Source organism: Protomyctophum bolini (genome assembly GCF_963924005.1).
Source record: "Protomyctophum bolini genome assembly, chromosome: 9".
In the NCBI taxonomy this organism is placed as follows: domain Eukaryota; kingdom Metazoa; phylum Chordata; class Actinopteri; order Myctophiformes; family Myctophidae; genus Protomyctophum; species Protomyctophum bolini.
The window spans coordinates 39425872-39441558 of NC_137870.1; the positions used below are offsets into that span (position 1 = coordinate 39425872).

Genomic DNA, 15687 nt, shown 5'->3' on the forward strand with positions numbered 1-15687 from the left:
GTCCGACCAATGCAGACGTATTCTATTGTTTTAACACATGCTACCATGCAGATGTACTAGTTATATTGTATTAGCAAACTCTACCCTACAGATGTGCTAGTTATCGTCTTCTTTTTGAGTGGTGCAACCACTCCTACAACCAGCAATGTCCATGTACCTGTTTGTGTACGTGAATGAGCACGAGTGGTGTGCATGCGTGAAATTGGAACGACAGAAGTATGTGACATGGCTGCCACCTGCTGGACGCAAATCCAACTTCTGACTGTCTAGGTTCGCTAAAGAAGGAAAGGCCGAGCCAAAATAATAATGAAAAAATAGTTCTCAGTGACGCGGATTGATATCCATAATAAAGCTAATCTGACGGAGCAGAAAGAGAGAGAGAGAGAGAGAGAGAGAGAGGAGGGGGGAGAGAGGGGAGTTGCACCACTCGGTTCACACAGGTGTGATTTTTACTAAAGAGCTGATGAGATGGAGAGGCCCCTGTTACTGCAGAATCTATAGTAATGATTACTATCAGAGCTATTTAGCACTTATTGTAACAAAAAGGTATCACTCATAGTAGCAGTATGTAAAGTATGTAAATAATATTATATACATGTATAAATATATGAAATGTATTGTGATGTATTATATCACAATACATTTCATATATTAATATATTGTGAACGGCTGTGGCTCAGGAGGAGGTATAGCAGGTCGTCCAATGACCCCTGGGTCGGCGGTTCGAGTCCCGGCTCCTCCTGTCCACATGTCCGAAGTGTCCTTGGGCAAGACACTGAACCCCACATTGCCTCCGTGTGAGCTCGCCACCGTCGGTGTGTGAATGTGGGAAGTGAGGATGCTGGCGTCGACTGTTCGCCGCTTCACCTCCCAATGTATGAATGAGTGAACCATTGTAAAGCGCTTTAAAAATGCAATTCATTATATATTATACTTTCACCTCTTTCACTTTCAAAGATACTTCATTTTCTTTTTGCACAAAGTGACGTGAGCTCGTATGTCTGCTATTGTCAACACATTCAAATAGCCAAGGTTAACACCAGTGGTGTAAATTAACTTTAATTAAGTACATTTACTTAAGTACTGTACTTAAGTACATTTTTTAGGTATTTGTACTTTACTTGAGGTATTCTAATTTCCAATACTTTTACTTCTACTCCACTACATTTTACAGGCAAATATTGTACTTACTTACTCCACTACAATTATTTGAAAACTTCAGTTACTATAGTTTCTTTGTAGATTTTGATTATCATTACAAAACATACATTAAACACTATATACATTTCGGCGCATTTAAAAATAGACGATCTACAAGCTCACAATACGTTGCAATGCGCATTTCAAAGTATTATTATACATTTGAAAACTCGATGAGGGACATTCTGCATAGTGAGTTGGTACTTTGAGTATAACACTTTTGTACTTTTACTCAAGTAATTCCAGACTTTTACTTGTAACGGAGTGGTTCTACATTGCAGCAGCATTGATACTTTCACTTAAGTAAAACAATTGAGTATACTTTAATTACTTCATGAGTAAGGCTGTGGACCAGAGCTACATGCCTACCTGCTTTCTCTGCACCATTTAAGGCCGTTTTCCAAATGTTCAAATGTAAAAGACCAATATTATTATGTATTAACAAGATGTTAAGACCGCTAAACCAAAATAGAATAACGTTTACCTTCAGAAAAAGCGTTGTTTATGGCTTCTGAATGTAGGTCTTTTAACATGTAATGTCTATATGGAGTGACGTCACGTCAACACCACTAGGTCTGGAAAGGGGGGGGGGGGGCGTGGAAAGGGGGCGGGGAAGGGCTGTGAGATATAGGCCTATTGTGGGAGGACTTCATGGCCCAAGTGGTGACGAGCCAACCAGATTCGTCTGGAACCAAGCTATAACCAACCAGGGCCCAGTATTCAAATATGGGGCGGGACATTGCAAAAAATATAAAAAATAATGTAACACCCGTCCTAGAAGCGACGAGACTAATATCCACGCAGTGATATTAGTAACTATGCGACCTGGTTTTAACTATGCGAGGCTAGTAAAGGCCACACTACAGACCTGGTTTTAACTATGCGAGGCTAGTAAAGGCCACACTACAGACCTGGTTTTAACTATGCGAGGCTAGTAAAGGCCACACTACAGACCTGGTTTTAACTATGCGAGGCTAGTAAAGGCCACACTACAGACCTGGTTTTAACTATGCGAGTTTAGTAAAGGCCACACTACAGACCTGGTTTTAACTATGCGAGGCTAGTAAAGGCCACACTACAGACCTGGTTTTAACTATGCGAGGCTAGTAAAGGCCACACTACAGACCTGGTTTTAACTATGCGAGGCTAGTAAAGGCCACACTACAGACCTGGTTTTAACTATGCGAGGCTAGTAAAGGCCACACTACAGACCTGGTTTTAACTATGCAAGGCTAGTAAAGGCCACACTACAGACCTGGTTTTAACTATGCGAGGCTAGTAAAGGCCACACTACAGACCTGGTTTTAACTATGCGAGGCTAGTAAAGGCCACACTACAGACCTGGTTTTAACTATGCGAGGCTAGTAAAGGCCACACAACAGACCTGGTTTTAACTATGCGAGGCTAGTAAAGGCCACACTACAGACCTGGTTTTCGTCTCACCGGCCTCTTCTTGCCGCTGCAGAAGCGGACCTTAGAGAAGACACTGAACAGGTGACACAGTGACCCCGGGCTCTTGGTGGGACTCGACTTCCGCTTGGTGGTCGGCGGCTTCTCGTTGTTGGCTTCCCGCGCCTGCCGCCTCTGACGAATCAGAGAGCTGGCGAGGGCCGCCGCCATCGCCCCCCTCCTCCTCCTCCTCCTCCTCGCGAAGGAACGAAAAAAACCACCCAATCAATCGACGTGGGTTTGACTCAACTCCAAAGGGATTGGCTTGTATTCATGACCTGGTGGATGGATCCACCAGGCGTCGGATGTTGGTGGTTTCTCAAGAGCGGCTGCAGTGAATCTTTGCTAGAGCTGAACGCCTCCACGCATTGTCCAAACAAATGCCGTCTCGTTCCAAATCATTTGTCACGATTTCGCGTCCCTGGTTATGCTGAATGTGTGTCACCTGGTGATGAGTCTTCACATGGATAAGGCGACAGTTTCATATTATTACTGAAGGTCTGAAGTGTCCTGCAGTATATCCACAAGTTCACATGACAGACCTCTGGTGTGCGGTTCAAGTGAAATCCTGTGGTCTTTGAATCACAGTTTGTAGAGAAGTGTTGTTGTTATTGACTTATTGACACCAGAGTTACGGCTGGATCTGAGTGGATGAATGAACTCGAGTTGAATTCCAAAACGGATGAAAAGCATCCCCAAAATACCTGAAACTTCTGAAAGAATTATAATAATATTTGATGGATTCTTCTGTCCCTAATAATTCCCCAAAAACATGAACAGAGCTGTGTCCGCAATCATTTTATCTTTCTCCGAATAGTGATTCTCTTGAAACTATAAATGTATCTTATAACTATGTTCATTCGTTACTTATTGCACATGTCTCTACAGTTGACAATGACATAAATGTCAGGAAGAGTACCCGGGTAAATCCCATGTCATTTGATTAAAACGAGGCTGCTCATTGGGTCAGATCCATGTGCGAGAGGTCTCTCTCTGCTGGAAACAGTCCCGTGTCAACTCAAGCAAACCCTTTGGGTTTCCGTCAAGACTGGATCGGCTGGATCTTCAGGGTCCCCAGCAGCACCACTCAGCAGCGTTGACCACCATCACGTGAGACCCCCGAGAAAAACGCGGTTGGAAAAAATTGTCAGCATCTTTGCTTTTTCCTACATTTCTCGCAAAGCAGGAATGGGGCGAGAGGAGGACGACGCACGCGTCCTTGCAAGCTCTCGGTGCACATGAGCGCCAGCCAGACTCACAGTGACAATACACCAGAGTATAAAAAGTAAAGTAAAAAAAAAAAAAAAAGAAAAGAAAAGAAAGAGATAATTAGAGAGGAAAGAAGACGAGGTCCCGTCCCCGTAGAGCTGGCATTACTCCTCTACTCTATTCTTCTGTTCTCTGTACCTCGGTCCGTCAGCTATGCTGAGGAGCAACACACACAAGGAGGGAGAGAGAGATGGGGAGAGAGAGAGAGAGAGAGAGAGAGAGAGAGAGAGAGAGAGAGAGAGAGAGAGAGAGAGAGAGAGAGAGAGAGAGAGAGATGGAGATAGAGGAGAATGCAGAGCAAGTGGAAGGAGGGTCTTTGGCAGCAACATCAGAGAGAGAGAGAGAGAGAGAGAGAGAGTGAGCAAGTGAGAGAGAGAGAGAGTGAGAGAGAGAGACAGTGCTTCCTAAAATACTCCGGTGTGTGTCATCCATCCATGGACCCTGCCTGTCTCTCCTAGTTCAGGTTGAATCGTACATGAAGGAGTTAACTGTGGCTTCTAACCAAACCATCCATTCATTCATTAGCCATATACTGCAGCATCCAGTGAGTCCACCACGTCAACACATAACACATCTGTTAACGTTCAACTTGTTTGGTTTTAAATAATACAAGTCTGTCTGTGTTTGGAATACCATGTCCTTGTGTGAATAATCAAGTATTTGTGCTCTTTTTTTTTGTTGAGCTAGGGAGCTAGAGGGAGTTTTTATGCCTAATTTATTTATGATCCTTTGCGGACTGTGAATAGCCAATATCTATAAGCTCACACAATGCGTTGCAATGGTGATGCATTGCGAGCTCATATAGATCGCATACTTGCAGTTCCACGGCCTTCATGGGTCTTTATCTTCTTCCTCCCAATACACTTCTACTTTCTCTCTCTCTCTCTCTCTCTCTCTCTCTCTCTCTCTCTCTCTCTCTCTCTCCTTACATATATGTAATATTTGACACCGAGCCAGTGTTTTCCCATGATACACTGCTGCGGAGCCGGGATGATTCACTCACTCCAGTGATCCCCCTCTGCACCAGTTTCCAATTGTGTGTGTGTGTGTGTGTGTGTGTGTGTGTGTGTGTGTGTGTGTGTGTGTGTGTGTGTGTGTGTGTGTGTGCGTGCGCGTGTGTGTGTGTGTGTGTGTGTGTGTGTGTGTGTGTGAGTGAGTGTCTCTGACAGATGTCTCTGTTCCCCTTTTACAACAATAAATGTCTTAAACCCCATATACTTCACACACCAAAAACTGTGTCTTCGCCAAGAAACAGGTGTTCCATAAGCTCACGACGCAACACAACGAGGCACATTGTGAGCTTGTACATCTGTCATTTTCACACTATAGGCAACAGTGGAACAGTGGAAAGAAACATTGTGATCATTTAAGACTAGAGAAACAAAGCTCCCATAAATCCCTCTGCTCCCAACAGTAGAGGTGGTGTCTCGTTGTATTGGCTATTGCTGGTAGAGGGTCCCACTGTCCCAGCCAAAGTTATACTCCAGAGGCTCAAAAACTAACAATAGCCAAACGGGAATACCATATAGTCACGATGTGGATTCTGAATTGCCAAGAGAAGCACGAGGACTTATTCATAGCCTTCACAGGCATTTGACACAGTGGACAAGAACCGGATGTCCTGAAGAAACATTTGACATATAGTGGACAAGGACCGGATGTCCTGAAGAAACGTTTGACACAGTGGACAAGAAACCGGATGTCCTGAAGAAACGTTTGACATATAGTGGACAAGGACCGGATATGTCCTGAAGAAACGTTTGACACAGTGGACAAGGACCGGATGTCCTGAAGAAACGTTTGACATATAGTGGACAAGGACCGGATGTCCTGAAGAAACGTTTGACACAGTGGATATAAGGACCATGATCCACTAACTTTCTCACAATCTGTGGATGGTTTGATTCAGGAATGATGGTTCCGGGTGATAGTGAACCTTTCATTGTGCCACCGGTTTAAAAACATTAGGAAGAATTAAAGCCCAAATAAGACAAATTATATATACTTTAAAAATATACCCCAAAGTCGCTTATTATAAGCAGACATGGCAACATTGGTAAAGAAGAAACTCCTCGGTATATATCTAGGGCTCCTGGACGAATAAGGTGAATTTGTAAAAACAGCACACAATATCGTCCAAGACGAAAATAGCAAGACACGTGATCTCCGGTTTGCTTCCTGTATTTGCGTGAAGTGGGCACACACCTTTTTAGGAGACGGGAAGCAGGTTGCAGTCTATTCACTCTAATGGGAGAGTGAACGTGAACACAGCTTCTGAACCATTCTTTAGCTCCAAGCTCACTGAACTAAACATTGGACCCAATCATCACAAGGCACCCAATATTTTCAAGATGTTCATACTAAAATGGCTTTTTTTTTTTAGCAAGACAAATCAGGAGAAAATCAACTTTGTTATCAACCTTTCTTTATCCCAGTAACACACTCTTGCGAGATTTGGGAAGATAGTGCCCATCTGCAGTCTGACGGAAGTCACATAGAAGTCTCTGTCCCATAATATGTTCTGATAAACTGAGATTCTGTGAATATAATGAAAATTAACTAAAATGTGTGTTCCGATGCTCAATAATATAATTTTCCATAAATGAACAATCATGACATTTTGCCATTTTGTTGCCATTCACATTCACAATCAGAGGTCATACACAACACCTGTGAAAAAATAAATGCTTTTACCGGTATGGGTAAAAAAGGGTATATGCGTGTGACCTCATTGTACCTGGAAGTTATGCGGGAACATCCACTGAGTGACAAAAATCTACTTTCTGACCTTGACAGCCCATTCAATATTCATCCAAACAGAAAAGTCCTGTCTGATTGCATTAAACAATGTTAAACTCACCAACATTGCAGCTGTACGAAAAGCTTGAATTATCCTTTCTATCTGCAAGTTTTTGTTTCATAAAAGTCCACCATAGAAACGTTATGAGCTACTTTCTGTCAAGAAATGCCCTGCATTTGATTATTTGTGTCAGAGTTTGGAAGTGCTCGTTTTCAATAACACAACATTTTGCTGCCTCCTGCATTATGTGACGTTTAGAAACAGGTGGTGCACATGACGGTTGAGTGATTTCCAACACTCCATGCTGCTCAATGTTTTTGCCACTCAGTCTAGATGAGGGGGGCGTGTCCTGATGGGAAAAGCATGCATGTGCATATACACTCTATACTGTATAAAGACAAGTTTAACTGACTATACTGTATGTCACAATGCCAAAACTTTGTGCAGCAGTAGGCTGTAATAATAAAAATCATGTCGGGAGATAAGCAAACCACGCCTACTCAGGAGACAATTGTGTAGGATGTGTGTACCATTTCGCCTCTAATGGCTCCAAACGGGATCCACTATCTCGTATATAAAAGATCTTTGATATTGTGTAGCAAAGCGTGCAACGATTCTCCCCAGGCCATCAGATAACCTCAACAAGTGTCAATATGGAAGAATGGTTTTCAAAGTGTGGTCCGGTGACCCACAGGTGTTCCAGATGGTCCCGGTCTAAATGAGCAGTGTCAGTGTGTGTATACAGTATAGTTTATTTTAGAATAATTCACTCCTTATGTACAATAAAAACGGAGTTGTTTCAATATCACACTGTTCTCTCTTGAATTGAAACCAAAACAAAGACCCAGAGTCAAACAAAGACCCAGAGTCCAAGACACGTATAGTAATAATAATTTCCTTTACCGTAACCAGGCTGACCCTCTCGGCACTGGTCCCTTGTCACCATGGCAACGCCCGTGTGCTGCAGTGCTGGTTCAGCGGTAACTATGGTAACAACTATCCTAGAACACTGTTCCCATGTCAGCCAATTAAGTGGAGTGGTGTTGAGGATATCAAACATGATGACACAACTACTTAAACTCACCATGGATGCATGACAGGGCTGCGCCTCAGAAAGAGGGGCCGTCAACTTCTCTCCAGACTCATTACCAGAGGTTCTCTAACGTAATATAGTGAATGGGTAAATGATTTAATATTTAATAAGTGTTTAATTAGTGTTTCCATTCAGGAAATGACGTGCAAAAATCTAAAGTGGTTGATGGAAACCCAGTTGGGTAGCCACAGAGCGCCGATTTCAATGGTCGGGATACAAACTTTTATCCAATCAGGATAAAACTTGGAAGTGAGGACACATAAGATATGAGCAGACACATTTGGAACTGTGACATTATAAAATTGAAGCTTATTATATATAGGTACTCTCTCCTGATTGGGTGAAATTGGCAACCCACCTGAAAATATATTTTCTGTTTTTTAAAGAGCTGGAGAGACAGGGAGAGACAGGGAGAGATGCCTTTGCATTTTTTGTATGAAATACTTGCCATTAATATAGTGGTTGCAACTGATTGCCCGTGACTGCACTGGTTTTGGGCAATATTAAGTAGTTCCGGTCATTTTGTGGGGGGCACTGAGGCCAAAAGTAAATTAATTCACAAAACTAACATAATTTGTATTGTTGATCTATTTCTAAAATATTAGAGCAACTTTCGTTCAACTTCGACCCCTCTATCACATGGAACTATTTTATGGGCGTAGTGATATGAATATTTTGTCTAGAAAAAGGATGGGCTTTAACACCAGAAGCCAGGCGATGGGCGTATGGAATGTACTGTACACCGGATGATGTGAAACATGTGCTATTATATTCCCACGCTATCACATCAGAACAACAGGATTTACTTCGACTTCAAATGACTTTAAATCTCTTCTCAGAACTTTGTGCTGGGTTGAGATAACAACCAATGTTAATCTGTATATACAGTACTGTACAAGCCTATTCAAATGCTATTTTCCCATTATATACTATAATAAAATCATCTGTCGGTCCCGGTCTGATCACGTGATCGGAAATCGGGGGCCGATCACATCATTTTCAAATGATCGGAAATCGGATCGAGAGCAACAAAACGCTTATTTCCATCGCTCTAAAATCTTTTGTTTTGGTATCCTCTCTTCATAATGTAAATACTAGTATCCCAAGCAGTACACTTTACTACTTATTTCGATGGAAATAAGCAAATTAGTACTAAAACCCACGCCACATTGAGGGCTTATGGTAGGGGAAATAGCCAATAATGTGTCTTTGCACAAAATAACACCTGGACCTCTTTGGTGGGGACTTAACAACTACAAATAAAGGTAAGAAATGACTCATGACTCTGATGAAGACCGCAAGGTCGAAACATTAGTCTTTTGTATACTCAGCACCTAAATAAAAGGCTCTAAATGTCCGTGCTGCTCCAGTCTCTTCTCCTTATGCAAAGGTAAGAAAAGCCTTCTAGTCCGAAATTCTCCTTTAATTACAGATTTACTTTACCTCTTTAAAAGCTATTATTTTATATTGAATAATTTCTTTACATACAAATTATATAAAATATCTACCTTTGAATAAAGGTAGATATTATTAATAACATAATAAGAATGGGTGGCGTCTAATCCTCATGGTCTCTAAACTACCTCCCGCCTGATGGAGGGGAAAGGAACTGGTTGGAATAACGTGTTCCTTCCACGCGCTACGTCTGGTCCGGGGGAAACTCTCCCCTGTCAGGTCAAAAGAAGCAGCTTGGACTCCTCATGCATAGAAGGAAGCATGAGGTCAGTCCGCTGTCCCCCCCAGGTTGGCGGAGGAAGGATTACATTAGATAATTGACACTGGGTGGAAAAATGGGTTACAAAATCGTGGCATAAAAAAAAAGCGCTCTTGTCAGCCGGCCAATCAAGCAGAAGGACACTGATGTAGGCCTCTGTCGGAAAACGGGTCAGTTACATTAATTACCATCATGTATTTGTAGCACGTTACCTGACATGCACGCACGCACGCACACACGCACACATGCACACACACGAATGAGAAGGGGGTGGGTGACCTGTAATCTCTAGGTCTGATGTTATAGACCAGTGTTTTTCATTAAGGGGGTGCAGGGACCCCCAGGGGACCTTGAGGGGGTTTGGGTCGCCAACATCTTATTTATGTAGCATTAAAAAAAATCAATGGGAACTTTGTGTAGTACAAAATCTACACTAATAGCTGAATATAGGAAATCATTTTAACCGGAATTTAAACCTACACATCAGCTATTTGCTGCTATTAAAAATATATATATTTTGCTTTCAAACAGCTCCTTGCCATTTGCCACCACTCCGAGAAAGGCCATTTCACATGCAGCCACTCCAGTCTGGTCCCATGTGGCCCACTAATCTACATAAAAAAGATTTATGTAGTATGTAATCCATAACACATTCAAAACCTATATATGCGCTCAGTCATCTGGGTGTCCATCAAAGTCGCCGGGCCCGGGACTTTGTCTTGGATGGAAACCTCATATGTCCAAAACCGTTTCAAGAAGATCGATTTGTGAGCTTGCGGATATTCTAAACGCCGTATGATCAAGTATAGGACGTTGATTTACAAAACAAAAAAAAAACACAATTAAGATATGGAGATAAGACGTTTCTGCCTGACAGCAATGACACACTTAGTGGACCGTGGTACCCCAAGCAGGGCTCTGTTCTGGATCTGTTCTTGACGAGGGCGGCTCAGGAGGTAGAGCAGGTCGCCCAATGATCCATGGTTCCAATCCCGGCTCCTCCTCCTGTCCACATGTCGAAGTGTCCTCGGGCAAGACACTGAACCCTATACATTGCCTCCGTGTGAGCTCGCCACCGTCGGTGTGTGAATGTGGGAAAGCGAGGACGCTGGCGTCGACTGTTCGCCGCGTCACCTCCCAATGTATGAATGAATGAATGAAGCATTTGTAAAGCGCTTTTGAGCACTTGGAAAAGCGCTATAAAAATGCCATTCATTATAAAAAACAATGCCATTCATTGATTCGCTAGCAGACTGTTCGTTTCAGATTATAAGGACGCTATATAGGGCTCATGTTGATCTAACATTACACATGAATGGCTGTGGAATCATTTCTTTATTGACCGTCAGGTATACTGTAGTACAGATCCTGTCTGTCTAGCTGCTATGGCCCTATAGCAAGTGTATGTGATGTAGCCTGGGATCAATTCAATACCATTTTCTGGTTTTTTGATCCAGTCGGGAGCGGTACAGTAATATTTCATGTTGGGGTCACTGGTTTGTAACCATCCAGCCGGAACCACCAAGCCTGAATCAGAAACTCCCTCAAAATAATTATTCGCAATCAAGGACATAATCATTTTAGGGCCTATACCCAAAACAACCTCGACATGGCGTAGTTTAGCGTAGTTTAGTTTGTTATATCCATCTTCTATTCCAACTCGTATCGACTGACGAGACCTTGTAGTTCCAGCATTTAAATGGGCTTCGGTGCCAAAACAAAGCAGGCACCGGAAAATCGGAATCACCGTGTTTTATTTTATTTTATTCATTTATGTTTTCAGTATCCGTGGCCTAGACCGGATCACACCATTGCATTGTGAAAGGAAAGTCTGTTGACGCGAGGTGACGAGAGGCTGTCTTATGATGTTCTGACAGTCTGAATATAGAAACAAGATGCCACTTCATGCTGCGGCTTGGTATTTATTGTTGTGAAATGTGAATACAGCTTGTGACTATGACACCCCCCCCCCCCCCCCCCCCACCATCTACGTATAACACCCCTGTAAGACATCCCAAGCAGCAGCTCAATATTACTTGCAAAAGGTACACATAGACAAGTGTATTTAATGTACTGTGTGTATATGCATGCCTTCTGTAATCTTGTAGCCTACATTCCCCCTTGCTGTTTAACCCATTTAGACATAAGGGCCTATTAATAACACCTTCTCATCAATCAATCCGTTTTATTGTCACTTCCACAATACACATTTAATAGGCATAGGCATACGGGGGAGCAAAATAGCGTTCTCCTCAACTCATGGTGCTTCACATTTAAAAACAATAGACAGGTAAAAAAAAAAGAGGATAAACCTTTTAAAAAACATGAAAAAGTAAAGAGAGCATGCAGACAACATATTGTCAAGAGAAACTGCTGATGCAATATAGATGAAGTGCTATTCTTATCTCTCAGGAACGTGGTCTCTCAAGACGTCTCTGCGGAACATGTCCCACCAGCATATCACTCATGCTTGTACCTATGAAGTTCATGTTTACATATAGCTGAACTAAATGTTTATTTACATGACATGTTAATGATCATCTACCTATACATTACACAGTTTGTAGCACACGCAATATGAACTCCTCTGTGTGTGCGGCTGTGTGCTTTGTGCGCTGTGTGCTGTCTATTCCTGAAAGAGTCTCCCTATGCTATACATCCCTACTTACATGAATATCAATCTAGTGGTGTTCTCCAGTTGATTTTTTAGCAACCACTGTCCAATAGCCTGTATCCGAGATACTAGACAACACAAATCTCAGCATCAAACCATATAGTTAAAAAATAATTGAAAAGACTTGAACTACGTTGAATGAGCTTTTGTACATGATTTGCATCTCAGTGCCATTTGCTTATACCATACTTCTATTCTTGACCCTCATTTAGTTTTAAATCATTTCATCTCGGTTCTTGACGCTATACGAGCTAGGGAGATTTCAATAGCATGTACTGTACCTCTGGTTTGAGCTGCAGATTGGCGTGACTTTCATCACCTCAGAAAGAAGTGCCTTTGCAATGTCTAGAAAAAAATCTGCCTTATTATATTCCCCACCATGTCAGACTGTAGCGGAAATCCTTCTGAATTACAGTCAAAATCATTATCACAATGTCACACACCTCATCTCTATTCTCGACATAATCATGCGATTAACACCTCATCCACAGTCTCAGACAAGAGTAAACTGTGTGATGTTTTTAATGAGCTCGCTCCAGTGCTGCAGGCCATCTCTGTGAGAGCTCGCTGCACACACAATGCCATGTGACACACTGCTGTATAGTTCTCCTACATTCTCATGGTATAACACTTCAACTTGAGGGGGCACATTCAGGGGGCAAACGATTATGACAATTATACCAAATAATTGAGACTATATATCTCTCACATAACTGCGATCAGGCGGTTATGTAATGGTTGTGAGTGTGACAGGCCTGTGTGCACATACGTGAGTATGAGTGTGTGGCCAATAGAAGCTCTTGGAGGTAGCATCTTGAACAGTGCTACAGTAGTATTGTCAGTGTCATGGAGGTAGAATCTTAAACTGTGCTACAGTATACTGACAGTTTTGTCAGTGTCATGACAGTATGCCATTACTGTGTCCTCTGATCACGCACTTTGACTATTGATTAGGAAAACACACCACCAATACACGCACACGCATGTGTGCGCACGCACACACACACACACACGCGTGCGTGAGTGCGACACGCGTAGACAAAGGGACAGTCCCTGGCTCCATTTCAGGACAGGAATCACATCGCAGTACCCTGGGAAATTGGGAATCAATGTCCACCAACGACTAGGTGTGTGTGTGTGTGTGTGTGTGTGTGTGTGTGTGTGTGTGTGTATGTGTGTGTGCGCGCGCGCGTGCGTGTGTGTGCTTAATTGCGTCCGTGCATGCGTGTTCAGGTGTGTGTGTGTGTGTGTGTGAGAGCATGCATCTCTACAAGATAATCTATCCATTCATCCATCATACCCTCTCACGCACGCACAAACGCACACATACGTGTACACGCACACATACGTGTACACACACACACACACACACACACACACACACACACACACACACACACACACACACACACACTAAAAGCTACTTGATAATATATTTATATAACAGCTGTATTGTTATTAATACTTAACCACAGATGTCTAAAATATTGAAGTCTTCCTGGGACGTTAGGACGTCTGATAAAGAGCACACAGTGCCATCTAGTGGCCAATTATCTGAACTGCTTTTACACTCAAATAGGCCAGCTTGGTGCCTGGGTCTGTACTCTGTAGCACTGATCGTGTGTACAACCATGCATGCGTGTGTATATATATATATATATATATATATATATATATATATATATATATATATATGAGCTGAAGTTGTGTGTTAGTGTGTTTTGTAATAATAATTAAAATTAGTAATTAAAACTAGTAAACAAATATTTTTTGTGGAGTAAAAGGACAATAATTTGCCTCTGAGAAGTAGTGGAGTAGAAGTATAAGTACAGAAATGTGGAAATACTCCAGTAACTTGATGGGACTTTACAGTGGTCTTGCGACTAGCCCTCTCATACACATCATTCTGTGCCTATGCAGCAGACCGGCAAAGCATCTGTGTCATTTTTTATTTTAGCTATAGCAACATTTCAGAAAACTCTTAGGATTTAGAACAGTGGTTTAAAGAACAGTGGTTCTCCAAAATAGCCGATCTACAAGCTCAGTGTGTCACTTTGTGCCACACTGCAAGCTTGTACATCTGCTTTTACGATTTTTTTTAACACATCTTTTCTTCCGGGGGTCCCTGGCACTAAGCATTTTCAGATGGGGGTTCTGCGGCCAAAATATCATTTTGGGGGTCCTAAAAATATATATATACATCGCATGGATGCACCTGGGACGTATCCTCAGTGATGTATCCTAAGGTCATCGGGGGTTTCGGGTCTCGCAAAACATCATACCCCTCAACCAGGTGACCCAGCCGGGGGTGATCAAGTCCCGACTTATACGTCCCAGTAGCTACCCTCGATCAGACCCATTAGGGAAAGACCAGGGACACACAATCCAATGCCCTGGAACTGCCCTGCCGGAACTGGGCGTGAGAGGAACTGGCGTGTGGACGGACTATAGGCTCTGTGGGTTGACTCCTGTCCGGGCCCCTCCTACGTCTCACCAGGTCCATTCCTGCTCTCACCAGGTCCAGGACTAGTGCATTTGTAGAAATGCAGTAGTCCTGTAGCCTTAATGGGCAAAAGCAACTCGAGGCTGATTTTATCATTTGTTTTCAAGTTCATTTATTCAACGATGCACTTCTCTCTGATTGGGTGACGCCTGGTCAAAGTTCACCAAAGTTGAACTCCGTCCATGCTTCAGACACATTGAACGTGACACACGTCATCCATACAGCCATCAGCGACTCCCACAAAGCCATGCAAGTACAATACAGTATTATTTATGTGTCTAATCCAGGGGTCTTCAGCGTTTTACAGGCTGTAGATTCTCTTCTCACCACTAGATGTCAGTATGAGAATCTACTATATGTGTGTGTGGTGACTGTGGTCACAATGGAAACACACTGTAGGACTACAGGACAATTAACAAGCTGTGGCATGAATGACCAGCTGCTTCAATGATTGATTGATTGATTGATTGATTGATTTATGTTTTACAGTGTGGTTATGCTGGCACAGAGGTTTGTGTTGTGTTACACAACACTTCAGTAAAGATTAAAGAGTTGTTGTGTTTTATTGATGAGGTTCCATTAGCAACCCCCCCCGCCCCTCCACTCTCTCTCTCTCTCTCTCTCTCTCTCTCTCTTGTTCACTCTGTCCTCACACGCCCATGCTCTTTCAGGTGAACAGAGAGCTGGTGGCCGTACGTCATGTGTTGTACTTCCCCAAACAACAGGCTGATGCTGACCGGAGACAAGACGCAGTCCCAGACACACAGTAGAGGCATAAGTGGTAAAGTGCCAAGTCTAGAGGCATAGTGGTACAACACAGTCCCAGACACACAGTACTCCAGTCTAGAGGCATAGTGGTACGACACAGTCCCAGACACACAGTACTCTAGTCTAGATGCATACTGGTACGACACAGTCCCAGACACACAGTACTCCAGTCTAGAGGCATAGTGGTACGACACAGTCCCAGACACACAGTACTCTA

General features: G+C 42.8%; 1 protein-coding gene across 2 annotated transcripts in view; it reads right to left on the reverse strand.

Annotated features, from left to right (window-relative positions):
- The window catches only part of LOC308321608 (fibroblast growth factor 12-like), a 48955-nt gene that overhangs the window by 21103 nt on the left and 12165 nt on the right, over window positions 1–15687 (reverse strand). The window contains exon 1 of one of the 2 annotated variants that reach the window (XM_080772581.1): window positions 2628–3973. The exons of the other annotated variant lie outside the window; for it this stretch is intronic. Within the exon in view, the coding sequence (XP_080628707.1) occupies window positions 2628–2820 (193 nt within the window). The 5' untranslated portion in view covers window positions 2821–3973. Of the gene's footprint in view, window positions 1–2627; window positions 3974–15687 lie in introns of those variants that run through there. 2 annotated transcript variants of the gene reach the window in all.